This window comes from Astatotilapia calliptera, chromosome 22 (assembly GCF_964374335.1).
Source record: "Astatotilapia calliptera chromosome 22, fAstCal68.1, whole genome shotgun sequence".
Lineage (NCBI taxonomy): Eukaryota > Metazoa > Chordata > Actinopteri > Cichliformes > Cichlidae > Astatotilapia > Astatotilapia calliptera.
In genome coordinates this window covers 32,951,927-32,975,100 of record NC_137442.1, presented here as the reverse complement: position 1 = coordinate 32,975,100, position 23,174 = coordinate 32,951,927, and the positions used below count along the sequence as shown (strand labels likewise).

General features: G+C 41.7%; 1 protein-coding gene across 4 annotated transcripts in view; it reads left to right on the top strand.

Annotated features, from left to right (window-relative positions):
- LOC113014910 (growth factor receptor-bound protein 10-like) overlaps positions 1-16,572 on the top strand; it is a 69,654-nt gene extending 53,082 nt beyond the window's left edge. For 3 of the 4 annotated variants that reach the window (XM_026156745.2, XM_026156744.2, XM_026156746.2), the window contains 11 exons: positions 244-359; positions 1,439-1,513; positions 2,237-2,374; positions 2,529-2,639; positions 4,242-4,340; positions 4,442-4,519; positions 5,675-5,791; positions 6,264-6,330; positions 6,449-6,536; positions 11,345-11,438; positions 12,463-12,969. In XM_026156745.2, the coding sequence (XP_026012530.2) occupies positions 244-359; positions 1,439-1,513; positions 2,237-2,374; positions 2,529-2,639; positions 4,242-4,340; positions 4,442-4,519; positions 5,675-5,791; positions 6,264-6,330; positions 6,449-6,536; positions 11,345-11,438; positions 12,463-12,609 (1,130 nt within the window). In that variant the 3' untranslated portion in view covers positions 12,610-12,969. Of the gene's footprint in view, positions 1-243; positions 360-1,438; positions 1,514-2,236; positions 2,375-2,528; positions 2,640-4,241; positions 4,341-4,441; positions 4,520-5,674; positions 5,792-6,263; positions 6,331-6,448; positions 6,537-11,344; positions 11,439-12,462 lie in introns of all 4 variants that reach the window. The other variant, XM_026156739.2, reaches the window with a different exon arrangement.
- Positions 16,573-23,174: the final 6,602 nt, after the last annotated feature.

Here is a 23,174-nt window from a genome sequence, read left to right as displayed (position 1 = left end):
GGAGGGAGGAAAAAAAGTGGAAATGTATGCAAAAGAGCTGCTTGTTATGCTGTGGATGAATCCCTAAAATGAATCTAAATAAGAACAATGAACGGTGTTTTTGACATGAAAATCTTTTTAGTATACAAATGAGCCCTAAAAGCCGCGCTCGCAGATTTAAAACCGGACGGTTTCTGTTCAACGCCGTCCCCAGAGGGCAATTTCTTTTTTTTTAACATTGCCTGTGTCTGTGCCCTCATTCAGAGAGATGTGTGGAGGACCACGAGCTGGTGGTTCAGGTTCAAGCCTCCATGAGCGGTGACAGTAAATTCCTCTTCAGGAAGAATTATGCCAAATATGAATTCTTCAGGAACCCCCTGGTGAGTCTCCTGCATCCCTAAAGTGACCTTTCTGTGACTGCCTCGGTTTAGCACGCATCCCCCACAGAGCCACGTAGACACAGCAGCACACACACACACAAAGAGTGAGAGAGGGGGAGAGAAATTGGGGTTCAAAAGGTTTTTCATCTTTTGATGTTTTTGAAATGCAGCAACAAATTTGTTGCTAGCAGCCAGCACCTCTGTGTTTAATCGTTTTAGCCAAAAATTAGAGGATTGTTGTGTTTTCGGGGTTTTTAAATCACCTTTTAGTCATTTTTCTGTTCAGGAATCGTCAATTAGTATAAGACAAAGAGTCACAGCTGGGGTTTTAAGCCCTCATTACATGACGGGTAAATGGCAATGCTAAAGTATTTTAGCTACACTCTCTGCATTTCCCGTTTCATTCTTCCTCCTGGAAGAAGCTAACGGTTTCAGTTAAAACTCATCATTATCCTTTTATCCTACCTTCAGACAGGTGCTAAAATCTCAAAATGCAAAGCCGATCGTCGTTTTTTTAAAGACGTACACGTCCCTACTTCTGGCAGCCAGCGACTCTGCGCCGAGCGGCCTGCGTGGCATCTTTTCTGGCGATGGACGCAGCGTGGGGCTGTTACTGTTGTGTGCTGGCCGGGTATACGGTGACATTATTGCTGTGGGTGATTTAGGTGTGTGTCAGAGCCAGCAGGTGACCTCAGCTCTGTGGTAATGAGCACAGTAAAACACAGGAGTGCTGGCCACGGCTTGTCAATCACGCTAAGAGTAGCGCTGCTGGTTAAAGGGGATTACATCAGCGGGTGAGATCATACTGCATCTACTCCGAGGGCTGGAGTGCCCTCTCTCTCTGTCTCCGCACCACTTTGGCTCTTAGTCCTTGTGTTGATTGAACACTCACACATCACACACACACACACACACACACACACACACACACACACACACACACACACACACACACACACACACACACATACATTCTGGATAGAGAAGCACTATCCTAAGTGGTCTGTAGTGCCTCTCTCTCTTTCTTTGTCTCTTTGTCTCTCGCTCACTGGCGATCTCCGTGTGTCTTTTCCATGCAGAACTTTTTTCCGGAGCAGATGGTGGCTTTTTGTCAGGAGTCTGATGGCTCAATTCCTCCGTCACAGCTCTTACAGGTGAGTTGATGACTCAGTGAAGCAATACTATGAATTATACGAGCCCTGATATCTCAAGAGCGTTACCATCTGTTCATCCAAAAATATGCATGCGCATGCACAGACAGATTATGGTGCTGCGCTCAATTTGCTTCCCGATTTTTAGAAATATAAAATAAGCTGCCTCATTATTTCACTGCGATATTCATTTTTAATTCAGATTTTCATTATGATCTATTTTAAAAGCAGATACCCAAACAGTGCTGCATTCACTTCCCCTGCAGCAGTGCTATTATAGTTATTTTTATTTTATTTTGGCTTGTTCTTTTTAATTCAGTTTAGTTTTTAATATTTGAAAATGTTTGTTTAGTTTTGTTTTCTCTTAGCTTCAGTTTGAGTTTTAAGGTCACAGGTCAGATTTGGGGAAAATCACAGTTATTGCAATAAAAACACAGAACGTGTTGAACGCGGTTGACTCATAGAGACTCATCCAGACTTTCAGCAAACACGTCCACTAATGCCTCATCAGGCAAGCTGTAATACAACTTTTTACCCAACTAACAAACACTCAAACTAAGGATATTTATTTTAGTTTGTTTTCCAAGTTCCACCAAATTATTTCAGTTAATTTTATTTATTTATATTTTATTTTAGTTAACAAACCATATTTAGTTTTGGTTAATTATAATATCCTTGCCCTGCAGCAGTATTAACGATAGATGTTGTTGTGCGTTCGTTTTCCAGAACTTTCTGAACTCAAGCAGCTGTCCAGAGATTCAGGGCTATCTGCATGTGAAAGAGCCTGGACGCAAGTCCTGGAAAAAGCTCTACATGTTCCTGCGCCGCTCCGGCCTTTATTACTCCACTAAAGGAACATCCAAGGTGAGAAAGTATTGCTTTATTGATTGTGGAAGTGGTGGGAAGTAAACTAGATCTAGGGCTTGTCAGCTGCCTAATCCCACAATTTGTGTGTGTGTGTTTGCGCTTGTTGTGCATTAGCTTAAATCATATATCGCCACCCTCACAACCCCCACAGGAGCCCCGGCACTTGCAGGTACTGTCAGACCTGGAGGACAGTAACGTCTTCACCGTCATCACGGGCCGAAAACTTCACAACGCCCCCACAGACTACCAGTTCTGCATCAAGGTAACACACAGACAAACCACAGACTGTAAATAAAGATGCAGCCACAGTGACATCACCCACTGGTTTGTGAAATCATGTTTTGAGGCTTCAGATTTTTAGGATTTTGGCCGCTTGGTTGTTATTTTTGTGGAGCCAGAGGTGACTGCGTTTGGGTGGTCAGAAAGCTGCATCCATAAACAGATATGTGCTATATTTAGCCATGATTTCATCCTAATTTTTGCTAAATAACATGGAAGTAGAACTTGACTCAGCAACACTGAAGCTAAGAGTTCTCGAATAGTTTGTTAGTAGAAGTAGTCACACTTCAGGCCTTATTATTAGCCACATAATTACACACAAAATGCTCCAAAAGGTACCAAATGCACAAACGCAGTTAAAGTGCAGTGATTCAGATTAGCTGAAATGTAGCTCAGCGGGCAGCTAGCGGCTACAGCTGCTAATCCGCTAATACTGCATAACTTCAACTTTAATAAAGTTTCAGTGCATCAGTAACAATGACTGTATACAGTCATTGGTCAGTAACAACACATCTCACCTCTCATTCTGTGGTTATAAAGGAAAGAACTGGCTGAACAGACTGTAAACATGCTGGGAAGTTGTGCTAACATGGGAGTCTGTGGGGATTGGTTCAGTCTTAGAGTCAGCCTCTAGTGGTCATTACAGGAAGTGCAGTTTTTAACTTCAGGGCTCCCACTAGAGATGAATATTATTGTTCTTTAATAGCTAAAAAATGTCTCATTTGACAGATTTTTTCACAGTTTTGAAATCTTTATTTAAAGTCAGTACTTCTCTGCATATGTTGTATGTAGTGGGCGTGTCTGTGAGGACACATGGGTTTAAAACAGCACAGCAGGGGTTTAAACACACTCTCAGTACTGTGCCCCGCTCCGGATGGTATCTGCGGTGGGCGTACCTGCTGATCTGGGATAAGCTCAGGGGGATAAGCAGGGATGGCACAGGGAATCTGGCCCACCTGACCTCTTCACCTCTCTTTTACACACACACAGACACACACGTGCTAGACAATTGGCGTGTCAGATGCTGTCAGCGGGGGTGACAGTGCAGGATTGGGTGAGGGATTTTTCTTGGTGGGGTGAGGGGGTGGTGGGGTTTGTTGCCATGGTGACATGAATGAATTTATCAGTATGGGGTTGTATTTAGGGAGCAGTGTGCCTCATGCCCTTATTGGTGGTGGAAGGAGGAAAGGAAAAAGGAAAAAGTCTAAGCTGTGATTTTGGACAGAGTTGCCTGGAAAGTCGCAACTCTGTCCATAAATAAATCATAAAAAAATAGATTTTCCTAACCTTACTGTATCACTTACTTTCATGTTATTTGACTGCATGCAGTGTATAAATATTTAATAAAGATTGGGTCATGTGGAAAATGCTAAATTCTTTTCAATCGACTCCTGATTGCCACTCTAACCCCCAAAGCAGTCAGATCTTTGCTGTGATTAGGGCGCAGACCTGTGCTGCCGAGCACAACAGTGGCTGCACTGTGACTGTGTTCTGGCATGGTCACATGAAGCCTTATTACTGTTCATGTTTGCGATGTGCATCTCGTTAATCTAATTCCCCGCTGCGTCCTCTGTTTGGTCGACAGCCCAGCAAAGTGAGGAGCGACTGCAAGGAACTGAAAATGCTGTGTGCGGAGGACGAGCAGAGCAGGACTTGCTGGATGACTGCCTTCAGGCTGTTCAAAGTAAAAACCCTGCACTTTTCTTGCGTCGCAGTTAAACATTAATGAGTTAGTTGGTGCTTGGATGTTAAGCTGATGCCTTCTCCTCTCTCCTGCCCCCGTAGTACGGAATAGTGCTGTATCAGAGCTACAACGTGCCCCAGCAGAGGAAGTCTAACCTCTCGCCTTTTACTGCACCTGTGGTGAGGATCTGCTCTCTGTGACATCGCCTTACTGCAGCTCTGCTCTAACAGCAGGGATGAATCCAGATTGATGCATGAATTAGCCGATAGTAATCTTGGGACGAAGCTCAAAGCTTCTTAAGAGGAAAAAACTTGTTTTGCTGAAATAGATTTTTATATTCGGATGACCAGGCTACTGCTGACATTTGCTGCTAATGTAAGCAGACAGTTTACAGCAAAATGGCATCCATTAAAAAACATCTTATCCTATTTTTTTAATAAGTGAATATTTACATACTGTTCCAACACATGCACAGTTAACAGGAGAATTGTTTTTTGCAGGTGTGATGTGTAATCCCCTCGCACCATGAGGTGTTGAAAAAGGTGTCATAAGCTGCTTTGGAAAGATTGTGAATAGAATTAGTCGCAATTCTCCACAATTGAAGTCTGTGCCCTAACCTTAAGATTAGATACTTCTACAGCGAGTTAGCCTGTGTTTAAAACTTCACACACATACTCACAAACCCCGCTATCTGAAAGTGTTAGGCGATCAGTGGCAGCTCAAACTAAAAGCAGTTCCACTCAGTTTTCCTGATGTTTCCTGAACTCAGCGTTCAGTTTAGAAGCTGAAGCTGGGTTTGCCACTGCGCTTGTTCAATAGAGTAATGGTGTATGATTATCAAAGCTTTTAGGAAACGGTTAGAAAGACCGTGAGAAAAAATTAACACAGCAGATCTTCGAGCATTATGTTTAATTAATGTAACTTCTTCTGAAAGGTGTTAGGATATAATATAACAACGACTCCTAAAAAGGGGAAAAATTAATGTTGGATTATTTTGTGAAGAGTAATATTATTATATTATATTATATTATATTATATTATATTATATTATATTATATTATATTACATTTATTATAAGAAAGTCTTGACTAATTTGAGTCCCACAGCCAGATAGCCAGCAGAGGCTTGTGCTTTTCCTCAAAAGGGGCATTTGTGGATTGACTAAAGTGGGTCTGTGTGCAGACAGGATTTGTCATGCTCCAGTGAGTGTGTCTGGCTTGTTTAACCCTTGACCCTTGTCTACCACCCCTCCACCCTTTTTCTTGTATGCCCCCTCCCTCTAACCCCTACCCAACCACCATCACCCTCCACCCACCCTGCCGCTCTCCAAACAGCGAAGCGTATCTGAGAATTCCCTGGTTGCCATGGACTTCTCCGGGCGGACCGGTCGCGTCATCGACAACCCCATCGAGGCCCAGAGCGCCGCCCTGGAAGAAGGGCATACCTGGAGGGTAAGCAGAGGGAGCAAGGATTCTGTTCTGCAGGGTGGGCTTAGATAGGAAATAGAGGATATCTGACTAGAAGTGCAAACGTATTCAAGCCGCAGCTGCTTTGTGTGATTACCACAGAATATGCAGGAGTTTCCCAGTATATTTAAAAATTGACTGCTTTTATGGATGGTATGCACTGAAGCCTTTCATACCCTACAAGGCTGCGTTTTCTTTGTGAATTAAAGTGTGTAGTAGTTGCACTTTACCAAAGCTGTGCATCCTTCAGTAGAGTGTTTGTTATTGGACTAAAAAGAATTGAAGAGAGTGATTCACAGTAAAACATTCCTGTGTTTGTTTTGGTCCAAAGTGATGTTTAAACATAGTTTAGTTTGCCATGAGGGTTACACACGTGATGGGCATGGCTTAGGGACTTTGACTTTGAGGGAGTTTTGTTTTACATGATGATATCTAACGATAAATGTGGTGTTTATAGAAAAGGAGTCAGCGTATGAATGTCTTGGGCAGTCCCAGTCCCCTGCATCCATCTTCTCTGAGCACAGGTACTCTCATGTGACACTGGCCTAGCAATAACACCATGAGCAGTATAAATACATTTACAAATATATATAATATGGTTGTGTCTGTCTGTGTGCGTGAAAAACTTCCCGTGTTTTTCAGTGATTCACAGGACACAGGTGTGGTTTCATGGTCGTATCATGAGAGAGGAAGCCCACAAAATGATGATACAACAAGGCCAAGTCGATGGGTGAGTTACGACATTGTCGAACGGAGAGCGCTCCTCACGTGAAGGCTCCGGGAGGAAGATAATTTTGTCAAAGTAGTCCAAGTGCTGTCAGGATGATTGTGCTTTGGTTCGTCAAAGCAACAACACACACAGAGCAAGTTTTAATGCTTTCCAGAAACTGCAAAAGAACACTGCTCAAAAAATTACTGGAGCACTTTTTAATCAGAATATTGCATCAAGTCAGTTAAACTTCTGAGACCTGATGTGGTCAGGTTAGTAGCAGAGGAGGTTTTAATCAGCTTCAGCTGCTTTGGTGTTGATGAAATAAACAACAGGTGAACTAGAGGGGCAACGATGAGACAACCCCCAAACAGGTGGAGGCCACTGACATTTTTCCCTCCTCATCTTTTCTGGCTGTTTCTTTCACTAGTTTTGCACTTAACTTGGGTCTGTGTCACTTAGGGTTGCAAAGGGGCGGAAAATTTCCGGTAAATTTCCGAAAAGTTTCCGGTAAATTTCCATGGTAAGTTAAGCTTGGGAATTTTGGAAATATTCCATATTGGAAACTGTCCATGGAAATAATGGGAATTATGGAAATTAATGGGAATTTAGGAGAACTAACTGGGAATATATTATTTCCAAGCATAAATATAAACAGAAATCATAAGAAAACCTCCATGCAAAATGTTTTCAACAGATATTTAAACAGATTTATTTGTAAGTACAGTAGAATAGAACACGTTTCAATAACTTGTTTCATGGATGAATAAAAACAGAAATGTTGAGTTCAATATTACCATCCCCTAACCCCGCTCATTCAAAAATGCCCCCTGTCCAAAAATCTCCACAAAGTCCCATTCAAAAGGTTAAATGAAAAATGCCACTTATCCTCCAAAACGTCCCATTAAACATTCAAATCTTCCTTCAAGCAATCCTCTTTTCTCATTTTTGCTCAGTCAATAGACTCTTCCTGGACCTCATCATCATCCAACAACATGTCCACTTCCTCAGCATCCAACTCTGAGTCTTCCTCTTCAGTGTCACTTTCCAGCTTTGTTGAGGATGGCTCTGTGTCAGGCTCAAAGAGCCGTAGGTTTGCCCGAATGCCGACCAGCTTTTCCACTCTCACATTTGTGAGCCTGTTGCGAACCTTTGTGTGGGTGTTCCCAAACAGTGACCAGTTGCGCTCGGAGGCGGCTGATGATGGTGGGATTTGGAGGAGGATGGAGGCTACAGGTGCAAGGGCCTCAGATTCACATAGTCCCTTCCACCAGGTGGCTGCAGATATGTGCTGGCATGACTGCCATATTCCATCCCCTTTCCAAAGGCCTTGCTTTGTTCGATACTTTGCCAAACTGCCTAGAACTTTGCCTTTATCGAGACCCAGGTGGTCAGACATGGCTGTAATGACCGCATAGGCACCGTTGATCTCTTCCCCGGAAAGTATGCCCTTGTCATATTTGGGGTCCAGCATGTATGCTGCTGCATGCACTGGCTTCATGCAGAACTCCCTCCGCTGTTCCAATGACTTGACCACAGCCGTTTCCTCTGCTTTCAGTAGTAGGGAAGTGGGCAGAATTGTCTGGATTTCTTCTTTGAGTTCTGCAAAAAGGCACTGGACATCTGACAAGATGGCACCATCCCCCTCTATCTTCGCTATTGCTGCTGCAATAGGTTTGAGGATTTTCTGACTGCTAGATACTCTTTCCCAGAACACATCATCCAAGATGACCTTCTTAATGTCACTGTCGATGCCTACAGACTGGGATATGGCCATCTCTTGCAGAGACTCCTTTCCCTCCAGAAGGCTGTCAAACATGATAACAACACCACCCCATCGCGTTATGCTGGGAAGCTTCAGTGTAGTACTCTTGTTCTTTTCCTTTTGCTTTGACAGAAATGTAGCGGAAGTTACTTGTTTGCCTTTAACATATTTCAGAACTTGCTTCACTCTCTTATTCAGAGTGTCCATTGTTTTTAGTGCCATTATGTCTTTTAGGAGAAGGTTTAGTGTATGGGCTGCACAGCCAATAGTAGTTATATGAGGGTAGGTCTCCTCCACATGTGCCCAGGCAACCTTCATGTTGGCTGCATTGTCAGTGACCAGTGCAAAAACCTTATCTGGTCCAAGGTCATTGATGATCACTTTTAGCTCATCTGCAATGTATTGGCCTGTGTGTCTGTTTTCCTTTGTGTCTACACTCTTGTAGAACACGGGCTGAGGAGTGGTGATTATGTAGTTAATAATTCCTTGTCCCCTGATATTGGACCATCCATCAGAGATGACTGAAATACAGTCAGCTTGGTCAATGGTCTGTTTCACCTTTGCTTGAACTCGACTGAACTCTTCATCCAGTCGATGAGTAGACAATGCATGTCTGGTTGGGGGAATCTATGCTGGTCGGAGAACATTCAAAAATCTCTTCCAGTACACATTGGATGTCAGCATCAGGGGTGAGCCAGTTGCATAGATTGCACGAGCGAAACACTCATCTGCGTTTTTCTGGCTAGTGTCATCCATAAAATCAAAGAATCCTCTGATGCCAGAGGGACCAGGAGCTGATGAGTGGGTATCTGACTCTGATACAGCTGAAACAGATTCATTTTCCCCTTGAGTGGAATTCCTGGCTGCTGCATGTGTTGGGCCTTGAGGAATTTTTTTGCACTTTGCAATGTGCTGCTGCATTTTTGTGGCATTCTTCACGTACGTCTTATCACAATACTTACACATATATACAGATTTCCCTTGTACATTAGCTGGTGTAAAATGTCTCCACACATCAGATAGCGCACGTGGCATTTTTCTGTAAAATAAAACAAGAGCTTGTAAAAATGCTAATGCAATGCAAGAGATCGTAATAATACAATTGCAATATGATAATAAACAGATATAAATAGTAAGGCTAGCTAAACAACTGGAATGATCTTCAAAACAAAACAACCAAATGAGGAAGCTAGCATCTTCTTTATGTTATACTAGCTATGGCTTATTTAGCATCTAACAGATGCTAGCATTTTATTTAGCATCTAACAGATGCTAGCATTTTATTTAGCATCTAACAGATGCTAGCATTTTATTTAGCATCTAACAGATGCTAGCATTTTATTTAGCATCTTATCAGATGCTAGCATTTTATTTAGCATCTTATCAGATTGCTATCTACCAGATTAATACATTTTATGTGATATTCACAATTTAAACATTTAATGAATATATTTTCCCATAATATCATCAAAACTTACCTCACTTGTTAAGTCCACAGGCTCAAATGTGTGCCTTTAATACTCTTTGTCCTTCAGGCTCAAAAGTGTGGTCCATGTGTACATGTGATGGAGGCATGCACAGTGCCAGTAGGTGGTCTCAATAGCCATGCAGCAAGCTTGTGCTCTGTACATGTGATTAAGGAATGGCATGGATATTCAAGTGTATTTGAATTGCATTTGTTTGTTTTTGTCAATATTATGCTAAAATATACTTTCCTCAACTATATTTAAGTTCCCTAAGAAGAGCCAACCTTCAATTTTGAAAATTCCCACTTTATTCCCATAAATTCCCGTTAATTCCCGTTTATTCCCATAAATTCCCGTTAATTCCCGTTAATTCCCATGGAAAGATTCCATCTTTGAAAATTCCGGGAATTTTGCAACCCTAGTGTCACTACTGGTTGCATGAGACGATACCTGGACCCTACCAAGGCTGGACAGCTTGGACAGTACAAACCAATCAAGATCAATGCGAGCCATTACTAGAAGATTTGCTGTGTCTCCCAGCACAGTCTCAAGAGCATGGAGGAGATTTCAGAAGACAGGCAGTTACTCTGGGAGAGCTGGACAGGGCTGTAGAAGGTCTTTAACCCATCAGCAGGGTCCACTGTGCAAGGAGGAACAGGGTGAGCGCTGCCAGAGATACAAAATGACCTCGAATAGGACACTGGTGCAAATGTCTCTGACCAAACAATCAGAAACTGACTTCATGATGCCTGAGGGCCCGACATCCCCTAGTGGACCCTGTGCTCACTGCCCAGGACATTGGAGCCAGATCTGCTTTTGCCATAGAATACCAGAATTGGCAGCTCTGTACTTTTCACAGATGAGTGTAGGTTCACCCTGAGGACGTATTAGAGACATTAAAGGATGTGGAGAAGCCGTGGAGAACATTATGCTGCCTGTAACATAGCATGACCGATTGAGTGGTGGGTCAATGATAGTCTGGGAAACACACAGACCTCTACAGGTTAGGTGACAGCACTCTGACTCCCATTAGGTATCAGGGTGGAATCTTTGGAGCCATTCTCAGACCCTACTCTGGTGCTGGGTGGATCCTGGTTTCCTCCTGTTGAATGGGAATCTCTGATCTCATGTGGTGAGAGTATCCACTCAATTCCTGGAGGATGAAGAAATTGATACCATTGACTGGCCCTGCTGGCCTGACCTAAATGCAACAGAACACCCCACATTATGTTCTATGTTTCAGTGCATCTGAGCAACCAGGTTGCACCTCAGTCATGCCCTGGTCCAGATCTGGGAGGAGATGCCCCGGTACACCATCCATAACCTGCTGCATCATTTTAAATTTTCAGGATGTCTTTGAATTCAGCTTTCTGTAGGTTGATCATTTAGTTTTCATCAAACGATGTGGCATCTTTTCATCCTAACACATTACCCAGTGGAGTAATATCCAACGTGATTTTTCAAAGTGGTCCATTAATTTTTTTGAGCAGTATATTCAAGGTGTGTATTATCAAGCATATGGAAATTCATGGTAGATATGTCAGTCCTTTTTATAAGGTGGTTGAACTAGTTCTCATGATGTAATCTTTTTCTTTCAGGTTATTCTTGTTGCGGGACAGTCAGAGTAATCCCAAGGCATTCGTGCTCACCTTGTGCCACCACCAGAAGATCAAGCACTTCCAGATCCTACCGGTCAGTGTGATTACAAAGCAAGAAAAATCTCACCGCCTCTGTTAAGATGCACTGAAATGAGAAACGGTGTGAAAATGACACAAATTTGACTTCTTGTTATAGTCTGACTGCTAAACTGCAGTCACAGTCTCATAAACCAGCTGCTGTGGCTTGTTGGCATCACCGGCAAAGGAGTATATTTGTCCCCAGAAGCAGGTCCATCTTTAAAAATAGTCTGCGATGCAGTTTAATTCTATAGTGTAAAAAAACCCTACGGCAGACTCTGCCCAGCGAGCCTGCTACACTCATTTAGCATCACCACCAACCCGTGTCCAAAGTACGCTGTGCTTTTTTAAGATTTTAAAATGTGTTTTTTGCTTCCTCCCAGGCAGCCGTGCACTTAGATTTGTTTTGCTGCAGGACAGAAATCAGCTCGAAACAGCTCAGAGGAAACAGATCAATCAGTTATTGACAAAGATGCAGTTGCATGGAGAAAGTGTTTTAACTTTATTTGGAAAAAGGTATATATGTATTTCAGACTGATTACATTGAACTGATAATAGATGGCCATTCTCCTCCAATGGAGTTTCTGTCCGTTCAGTCAAAAGTGTAAATGTTAAAAATGCCCAGTTGATAAAACTCATTCATGTTCATCCATCCCTGATATTCTAGTGTGGATCAAAGTGACTGATAGACAAACTAATCTGTAGGAGTATAAAATTTGTTGGTTTGTAGTTTATATCGTCAAAGAAATGCAAAAAGTAGCCAGTCGGATCACTCCACAGACTGTACTGAATATTAATGTCATCTCCAGGTCTGAGAAGGGATAATGTCCTAAACCTAACTGGCTTCATTAGTGTTTGATATTAAATCATTTGCTTATCTTATAAATGCAGTACAGTGGCCTGGCGATGTAGACCTGGATGTGATCATCTGTTTGCACTCCTGTCAGATGTTCCATGTTTTATCGTTACCTCATAAAGATCAGTCTCTGTCATGTGGTGTCTAAACTATCTCCTCTCCTCCGTCTGATTCTGCTCTGAAGTGTGAGGAGGACGGTCAGGTATTCTTCAGCCTCGACGACGGCGCCACCAAGTTCACCGATCTGATTCACCTGGTGGAGTTTTACCAGCTTAACAGAGGAGTGCTGCCCTGCAAGCTCAAACACCCATGCACCGCTGTGGCCTTGTGACACTCCTCCCCCCCAAACCTTTCTTTGCACACCTCTCTCCCTGAGATCTCCCTCCCTCCCCTTCTGTCCCCTTTACCCCTTCCCTTACCAACGCAGTGGGGGTTGAGGAGATGGAGAAAAGTTACGTCCTGTTTTGCGGATGTGAACAACTCTGCTAGGAGCCAGGACTGGAAGTCGATGTCCCCCAGTGGGTAACGGCCAAGTGTCGAAGACTGTGGACTCCTGCGGTTGTTTTGTTATTGGTGTTCAGACCCCAGAAAAAGACCAGCGTGATGTGAAACCACAAGATGGCTACAGTATGTTTCCAGTGGGTCTCTTGGATGGATCCCTTCCTTTAGAGTCCCAAACCTTTCAGCCCCACCCACCCACCTTCCCCATCCTCCAGGCCTGATAAGCTGTGGTGCCCGCCCTGTCCTCGATACCGAGGTGGGCGGGGAGCGCCACCTTCTGACTTCCTCAATGATCATCAGGGATGGACGGGAACCTCCCTGGGTCCCATCAAACTTGATCCAGGAGTTTTCTCAACCTGTGCAGTCCAGTCTGGATAAGCTGACACCCTGCCCTCCACCCCCCGGAAACACCTTAGCGGGGCATGACGTGGCATCGCTGCCGTGTCCCGACCCACAGACCCCTGATGCAACCCCAATCCCGCCTCCACACGAGCTCAGAAAAAAGTCGGGAGAGAAACGAGAAGTCGCTGAAAGGCAAGACGAGCAGAGCAGGGGCGAGGGTTTGCTGAAAGGACAGAGGAATGTTTATCAGGAAGGCTGTACAAGCCTCTCTTGTAGAGTTGATTACTTGATGTCATTTTAATGCTGTTTTATTACTGTTGATTCAATGAAGAACTTGTTTTGCACTCCCGAGCGGACAGACGACAGCTCTTTAGCTAAGAGAAGCTGCCTCCTCTTCCTCCTTCACTCCCCTTCTGAAAAGCACGCATGTGAATTTCCATCAGCTCTGGCTGGATTACGGTGGTGTGGGAGCACAGTCACATCATGCAGTGCTTTCCAGTAAGGTTTAAGAACATCTAACTAACCTCCCCAGCCGTGTGTGTCGTACCAACAAGACCACAACAATTAAAAAACATGAATGTGCTCTTGAACCAGCTGTAGGTGTCTCAAGACTTTAAGGAAGAAGAGGAAGATTTTCAAATAGACTCACTTTAAAGTGTGTCGAGCCCAAGCTTTCTACCATTTCGGTCTTTTTTTTCCAATCAAAATGGTTATTTTATCTGTTGGTGAATTTGTCTTTGAATGTTTTCCTTTTACTAAATAATTTCTGAGCTCTCTGCTTGCACATTTTTAAAAAAATCAGCCTGATTTGTTGTCGATGGGTTGGAGCTGTCGTGTTCGGATTCTGACCACTGTTCCCTCGTTGAAAGCAACAAAAGCACTCTCGAAACTTTTATTAAAAACATTTTAAATATGAAATTTGAACAAATTACTTGAAACGTGAACTCAGTTGTCTGTGTGTCAACAAGCAGTCAAATGAGCTTCACTCGCCTTAAGTGAAAATTGTGAGCCTTGTGTATAAAATTGAAGCTATGTTTTAAAAAGTAATGCACATAGAGTAACACGTTTGGGATTTTTTATTCAGGGGTGGTGGAAGAACATCATGAGTGGGGAGAAATGGTGGGAGATTTGGGAAACAGTCCTTTTTTGCTTTCTTGTCAAGAAATGTAACACACTCACAGGATCTGTACGTTAAATATGAGGCTAATGCTAGCGTGACTAGCAGTCTTGACTCTGTGCAGTTAGAAAGTCTGCCTAAAGCCACCTCTAAAGTCAGTAATCAACATGTTTTATCATCCTGGAAACAACAGTTTGTGAAAGTTATCTGATGTTTTTACTGAGCTTGGCTAGCTGGCTGTAGACTGCTAGCTAGCATCACACATAACTAGCTAGCTTCTCATCTCTGCCTTCTTTTCTAACAGGAAAGCAAAAAATATATTTTCCAAAAGGTCTAAAAGATTCCTGTAAAGTAAAAATCCATTGGAACAAAACTTTGAAAACATGTACTGGTGATGCAATCTCAGATCTGGATAAAATGTCAGTTAACTCTATATTTAGATATTTCCATTAGCTGCATGAAGTGAGCACCATTGTTAAACATCAACAGGGTCGCTAAATTACAATCAAGCAGAAATGGCTTCTTTCTTGATTTCACAACCAATCCATCAAACAACAAATCCACCGCTACAGAGACATAGGAAGCTAACATTACAGAGGGGTTTCGCTTAGTTTAGTAGTACCAGGTCATTGTTTGAGTAAATTAAGGGCCAACAAGTATTTGTTTTTGTTCTTTCATTTTGAAAAAGTAAAAGTATTCAATTATTCAAGCTTCTCAAATAACAGGTTTAGTGAACTGAACCTCCAGTTTCAGATTGTTGTACTAGCTGTCACCTTTGGTTCTTGAGATTTTTTTTTCATTCTTTATTTTTTGTAGACACATGACCCCTAACCATGTGACATTAACTTGTCGGCCATTTTGGACATGTGACAATGTAGGATAAAGTGAACAAGGCCCCAATCACACAAGCCTACAGACTGGTCTGCAACCAGCTGGAAACCACTGGTCATGATGGGGAAATAAGTATTACTTTAATGCTTGCAAGTAGTTAATGGAGGTTGATGGTTTTCACTCGAAAAATAAAGTCTCAGTCACACATGCCTTCCGGGTGGTCAGTGGCCCCTATTTTTCCCCAATGACCCACCTGTCAGTATGGAAAACATTTTGGAAACTGTAAAAAGTGCAGCAAAAAAAGGAAACAAGGAATATTTGTATTTATGTAAAAGTTGTCCTTTTTTGAAACATGCTGGTTGTAAATCTCAAGCACAGCTTTTACTTTGAAGAAGGAATCCTCTCCATCTCTGGTTTGTGTGACAATTTACTACTGCTCAGAGAGTAATTACAAATATCTTTCAGACATACATGACACACAGCGATGCAAATATGCTAGCAACCAAAGGAGTCATTGGGAGGTTTCCATTATAGCACCTACTTTGCAACTGATTTCACCCAGCGAGAGCCACCAACCTCCTGGAAGTACTACCAACCAGTCCGTAAATATGTTTCCCTGACAACTAGTGGTTGTATCGTTTCTAATATGATGCCATGTGAGAAATCTCAGTACACCAAAATTTGACCAAAATCTTCTAAATTGACTAAATTGGATATTAGTGATGGTTAGTCTGTAAGTCTAGCTGCTGTGATAGTAGATCTCATGGAAAACATTTGTCACGTGAATGTGTCCAAAATGTGTTACCATTTTACTGTTTCGGTTTCCTTGAATTTTTGGTTGAACGCTAGCTTTATACTAGAACATACCACATGTATGTTACAGAGAACGAGTTTGCTAATAGGTGGCTAAATGCTAAACACAGAACCTTAACCTTATGCCCAATCTTAGCATTCATGGTTCAAAACTCATTAAAGTGGCATCAGTTTGTGAATCAGTCGGTATCATAAGCTTTTTCCCCCCTCTACCTAGTTGGTCTACTGAAAAAAAATGAGCTGTCATCAACCAATTCATGACATGTAAGAGAAAATGCCAATTGTTGATGCTGTTGCCAGGTCTCTAAAAATGAATCTGTAATAGTCAGCATAGAGATCAGTTCCAAAGAATTAGATTCACATAGAAATTCCTCTCAAAGTAGCTTAAACAGATCACGAGTTAGTTTATTTTTGACCTTATTTATAGTAACAGGAAAAAGATGCCCAAGAAAGGAGACGAGGAATCCTTTTTGTCATTCCTACTGTCACATGACCAACTGAACCCGTGTGACATAACACCTGCTTTTGTGCAGCACCCGTCCCGCCCTCACCTGCAGTTTCCATCCATCCTACCCCAGATTCACAGGGTTAGAATGAGGTCGGCAGACTCTAAGCACCGACACTGATACACACACACAGACACACACACAATCCACTGCCGCCACCAGCCAACTAATCGCGTGACTTAAACGACTCACCAGCTCTGCACTCCACCAATCAGGCCTTTCTGGTCAGTCAGGTCAGACTCTCTCCAGGGATTGGATAATGCTTGAATCCCCCGCCCCCCTCTCCCACCTGTGTCCAGCCTGTAAGCTATATGACCCTGTGGTAAATGTGTGTGTTGGTGTGCGGATGACCAGACTGTTATATTCACTCTTCAGGAAGTCTGCTGGCTAACGCGCTTGCCCTTTTAGAGGCGGTAAGAAGACAGTCTGGTAAAGTCGGGGGGGTAAGCTGCAGATTTAGAGGAGACGGGAGTTTGACTGGAAGTTTCCCAGCATTCCCAGTCATCAGTTTAGGTTCTTCCCTGTCTGACAGAGGATGAAAGCCACGTCACTATGGGTCAGCGGGGACAAAATCACCGTCCTCCCTCCATTTTTTTTTTTAAGTCACTGTGCTACAATGCAATCGTTCACAGAAGTCCAATCATATGAATATATACCAGTATAAAGTCTTGTTTTCAAAGTATGTGAAGCTATGGAGAAGATGTAGATCTAACACTGTACCTAGGTCACAGATCACTATGTATGGGCTGTTATGCTTTTGCTCATAACTCCATGTAAAATGAAGAATGATTTGTTTTTTCCTTTTTTTTATTTTATGATTGTGTGTATGACTTTATTGTGTATTGTCTTTGGTTTGCCACAAAATGACGTATACCACAGCATATACAGTATTAATTAAATTAAACTTCTTTTTTTATTTTATTTTAAGAAATCAAACTGGATTTTTGGCATGTGTCAAATTTCTGAACTTCAGTTGTGTTTATAAGCTGACAGGCTGTCGGAGTCTTCATCTCTGCCAGGTTTCAACTCTTTCAGTATTCCCTCTCTGTCATTTATACTCCATGTTTGGATATTAAGCCCACACACACAGCATTGTTTTTTGATGGAGAGCGCACACGCTAATTCTTAAGCTTTTCATCACAAGTAGTGCAATTATAAGCTGTAGCTCCAGAGGATTGTGCATCTCATTATAATGTCTATGTTGTCTGATTATTTTTCTTAAAGGTGCGTAACATTTTTTTGTATTCTCTCGCAGCACGTGCCTCTTTCTGAAACGGTCACAGCTCCCTAGTTGCCGTCCGTCCACTCTCACACTGCGTTTCAAATTAGCTGTGACTGTGAAATGCAGCCTTACCAGAACTAAATGCTAATGTGGACGTCACACGTCAGTCCCACTGAACTTCGGTGACTTACACTATAGGTGCAAGTGAAGCTAACTCATTGTTTTTATTGCTGGGTCAAAGTCATCATAAGTTGAAGTCAAATATAAAATTCCAGGGAGGAAAAAAACAAAGGATCAAATGAACTGTAATCATTTTTTCTGATGTACACTCCTCCACTGTGCTTTGCTTCATTCTGTCTGTGCGGCTCCTGGATCTACATTGTATCCTTTTCAGGTATTTTTTGTACAAATAAGGGACTGATATATTCTCTGTTTATTGGAAATTAGAATAAAAGACAACATTGCTATAAACCAAACATGCCTGACTCCTGCTCTGTTGTTCTCTGCTGTTTGAAGTTTGGATTAGATACGCTATGTACTCTCACTCGCTTTTATTCTTGCAACCAGATTCCAATTTTGGACATTTTCATTCTTCATGGAAGATTTTCAGGATTAGTAAATCAGATACTCCTTAGAGTATTCCAGTCTAATAAGGTACAGGAAGCTGTCTTTCTCATTTTGCCTTTTTATCATCAATTAATCTTTCATTTGAAATGTGAAGCAAATATATTTAACTGTAATAAATAATGTAATTTAAAGGCTACAGAGATAGCTAGTTAGCTTCTAGGATTGTCCATTGTATCCAAAAAACAGTTACTTTTGAGTATTGTGCCACCCCTTATTTCTTTATATTTTTCCAGGAAATGGGAAACAGCTGCAGAGATTTCTGGGGGGAAAAAACACCTGACACCTTTTGCCGGTTTCTAGCACAAACTGTGATGGAGCCTCCACCGTGTTTTACAGGTGACTGTAGATCCTGCAAGTCACTGTAGAGTTTCTGCAAGTTTTTGTTGCACCAGAACTTTCAAATTTGGATTCATCAAACCTGTTCCTGGTTTTCAATCCAGGTCTCGCAAACTTTGCATATCTCTACATTTCCCTTCTCGTGCAGAAGATAAAGTAACATTAAAAGGAAATTGCTTTTGTTTATTTATTTTATTCTTTTATTTACTTCTTTTGATAAAACCCACTAGCCATTTGAGTAAAAATAGATGAGCCTTAGACCCCAACCAGTCACGGCAGATGGCTTCCCCTACCTGAGCCTGGTTCTACTGGAGATTTCTTCCTGTTAAAAGGGAGTTTTTCCTTCCCACTCACTCATACAGAGTTATCTGATTGTTGGATTGTTTTCTGTGTTGCTGTATGGTCTTCATCTCACAATATGAAGATCCTTGAGGTGACTGTTGTTGTTAGTTAGCGCTATATAATTACAACTGATTTCAATTGAACTAATAATTTGTGCGGAGTGTAGTACAAATGATACTTTTTGTTTTTAGTCACATCTCCCGGATGGACCACTTCACTGGTTACCTGGCTCTCCACTAAGGTCCCCAAATATTCCGTTTTTTACGGTGGCTCGAGATTTAGAGCACATTGTCCAACACTCATAAGGTCTTCAGGTAAGACAGTGAACCCTCACTACCCCCCGATCTGTCCATCTAGGTGTGTGGATGCAGCTTGCAGTGCAAAAAGCCAGTCCAGTGCTTTTTTTTTTTGAGACCAATTACCACTAAACTAGGACAGGGTAGAACACTAACTAACCTCACATGTAGTTAGGCTAATAAATGTGTAAGTATACAAATAGCTGGGCAACACAGTGGTGCATCTATCACCTCACAAGTTGCTATTATCAGTGTTATCAAATTTTACTGAAGCAGAAAAGGATAACACCTCAACCTGCACCACTGCATCATTGGAGCAACATGTTGAATGTCACTGGAATTACTTTTGTTTACCTGAATCAAATAATTTATTTTATTAGTTTGACTTACCTACAGACAAAAGCACGAGTAAAGTAAATCGATGCAATTTGATCTTGCTTGTGTAACATGTTATATTCCTGTTTGCACACTTTAATCTTTAATCTTGCCCGTCCTGTGCAAAAGCTGTCAAAGCCAGTTCAAGGCATGTGGAGAGGTGTGCCCATGCTGAGGTCAGTTTTATTTCAGTTAAAAAGTACTGGAACATCCCACTGCACGTGAACGCCCCCAGTGTCAGAAACCTGCTGACTTTGAGTCATACAAGTTCAAATAAGGCACCAGATGGTGCAAAGATCTGTTCACACATAAGTGTTTCTAACTGGTCTTTAATGTCTTATAAAGAGTGGAAACTGTGAGCACGAAACGGAAACACCGTATCGGGTTTTTAAACCCACATTTGTGCACATCTGGAGAAGAAATAATAATTTCACGGTATTACAGCAGCAAAAAATATTCACTAACCCAGGATTAGAAAATTATAAATGCTGCTTGCTTCAACCCTGCAGTAACAGGTTTTATTATATACTAATTAACCAGAGCTACATTCAGCTGCTCCCTTATTTCCCAAGAGGTCACCACAGCAAAATGATCCAAATGTCTGATTTGGCACAGATTTTACACCGGATGCTCTTCATGAGACAGACTTCCCAACAATCAGGGCTTGTGAACTAGCTAATGACCCTCTGAGGGTGGGTTTTGTGTATCCTCACAGTACCAAACCAGGAAACTTTCACGTATAATGCAGATGTTTTAACCACAATACCAGAAAGCCACATTTGACAAAAAGATTAAATAAATACAATAAAATATTTAAAAAAAAAAGATTAATAACGGCTCTGCTATACCTAAAAAATTGTCTTTAGAAGGCATTTTCTACAGAAGCTTTTTGGACATTCTGGATGGTTTAAATGAATGAATCTGGGCAAATGTTATAGGATATTTGACCTATCGCTCTGTTCATAAGGTGAAATGTAGATATGTGTACACAGAATATCTGTTTCCCACCCAAAACAACTTTTAAGTCGTCAATATCTGTGAGGTTTGTAAAGCAGCCGCTCGTCAATATAAGAGAAGAGCCACTTGGGGGCGGTACAGACCAGGTATTTGACTGGAACCCTGCAAAGGCCGCTTCCATAGCTGTTAAAGGGTAACATTTTTCAGTTGTTCTTTAAAGAAACTTCACTACTTTGTAGCGGATAGTCAAACAAGCTTAGCTTGCTTTACTACCTGTGGCAGAGATCACAGCCAGGCCGACAGGGGAGACCGGGGATAGTTGTGACATTTTTGACATTTCTGTAAATTAGAGCTCTTTTAAGGTAGTGGATTCAAAATGTAATGCAAAGTATTTACATGTCTCTGCTATTACATAGTGCAGCTATTTTCTCTGCAGCACAATTACCCATTGCATGGTATGGTCTCAAACACAAAGAGTGAAATGTTACAATTAACCCCATAGTCTGGGTTAGTTGACAGTACTGACAAAACATTAACATGTAATCTTTTTTATTCAACACATGAATGCACTTACATCCATTTATGTAGCTGTGTGTGTGACAGAATGCAGAAATCTAGCTTTTGAACATATTCCAACCCCCCAAAAAAGACAAGTTATGGAATTTTCTGCAACTGAATATTTCATTAATTTTGGTTGGTCTTCCTTGAGTTTGGCCTCATTGGCTCAGTGGGCATCATAACCTACAACTCTTGCACCAATTTTGAACATAACAATGAAGCTGAAAAAATGTAGTTGTTCACCAGCATCGCAATTCCATTACTTTTTATCATGGCTTACCTTGGTGTGGTTTGCAAAGTGCTTCAGAAAGATGAGGAAATCTGTTTCGTGCACCCATCCTGATTTATTTCCACTACCAGTACTTCCTACTGGTCCATCTCTGACACAGTGGTCTGCATAATGTGTGTGTGGGAACACAAACAGTGGAGGAATTGTGTTGCCAATGGCATTAACCGCATATACAAAAGCGACCAGTGAACCTCTCTCTGCTGATGTCGTTGCCCCAACTTGTTTAATATAAGTTAAAGTAATAGTGCGGTAAGTTGTAACATCTGCATCATTGTTACAACTAACCCAGACTGTTGCTGTTACAACTAACCCAGACTCCTATAGCCATGAACTAGCTAACATTACAGCCAACGGCTAAAACACTAGCACTAAAGACCTACACAGAATATATCCCCATAGACATACAAATAACATAATTCAAGTTTGATGACTTTAACTGCAAAGCAGATAATGCTACTAGAAATTGAAATAAAGTAGAAAAACTTACTTTTTGGCATACAAATTACTTTTTTTCGTGTTAAATTGTCTGTGTTTGACAAAATGTGCTGATTTTTCACATGTGATAGCAGAACTGAATTGGGCATGCACAGGATGAGTCACATCATTTGAAACTTAGCCCTGATTGGAGAAACTGGAAGTAACTGACCCACGTTACAACTATCCCCGGTCTCCCCTACTGATCTTTGTAAATGTTTCGTGGTAACTCAGATGCTAAATGGCTGCTAATCTAATCTAACTACACACACACACACACACACACACACACAATATAAAATGTTGATGTAAAATGATGTAATCGACTGATTACGCATATCGGACAATATTAAAAGAATCCTGTGGAGTTTTCTTCATTCATTTACTTACCATAACATGCCGTTCAGTACAGATACATGTCCTCACCTGTAAGCAACAACCAGTGGCTCCACAGCACTACTAGTTGTGGGAGTCTTTAAAATTGTTATTCAAGTATTAGGAGACATAACAGCTGACAAATTATGAGTGTTATGGTGAAGAAACAGCAGATATGCAGTGTGCAGATAAGTGTCTGTACCATAGACCACATATAAAAGATGGATGCAGCCAACTGTGACATTTCTTCATCTTGTGGCCTGATATATAAACAGTGGACACACAGAACAACCTTTGCTTTCCCCGTGTTTTTCATCTAATATATATTATTCATATAAATTTATTTATAAAATACTGATGAAGTACGTACAGTTTAACAGACAACGAGCTGAAGTGCAAAATATGCTTAAAAAAGTAAAGAATGTTCACTGAAACCACTGTCTTTACCTTTCACGCTGTAGTTTTTAATATTTATTTTAATTTGTTCTTGCTTTTCTCCCATTGCTGGTGAACTGTTTCACCTCACTCGTCAACAACTCAGCATGTGAGCGACACACAGCGTCGTCCACGTCGAGCAGAGTGCAGCAGGGATTTCTGAGGATTGCACTGGTTGAAAACTTGTCTTCTGCAGGCAAATACATGCACAAACGAACATGACTGCCCTGCTGTGAATGAAGCGTGAGGCATTCCCAAGCCAGCTGAGGGACATCTTCTTTCTCCTGGTCTGGGATGCCTGAAACACTTCAACTGCCTCCCATCGATGTGGAGGAAACTTTGGGTTTAAGCATAGTCATTTCATAATAACACCGTGTAGGAACAGTTAAAATATGAAACCATGGACTGAGAGCATAATTGTATCATGTGCATTTTTAATTGCATCCCCTTTTAATTTTCTTTGCAAATGCATCAGTCTCCCCCTGCTGGTCACTAGGATT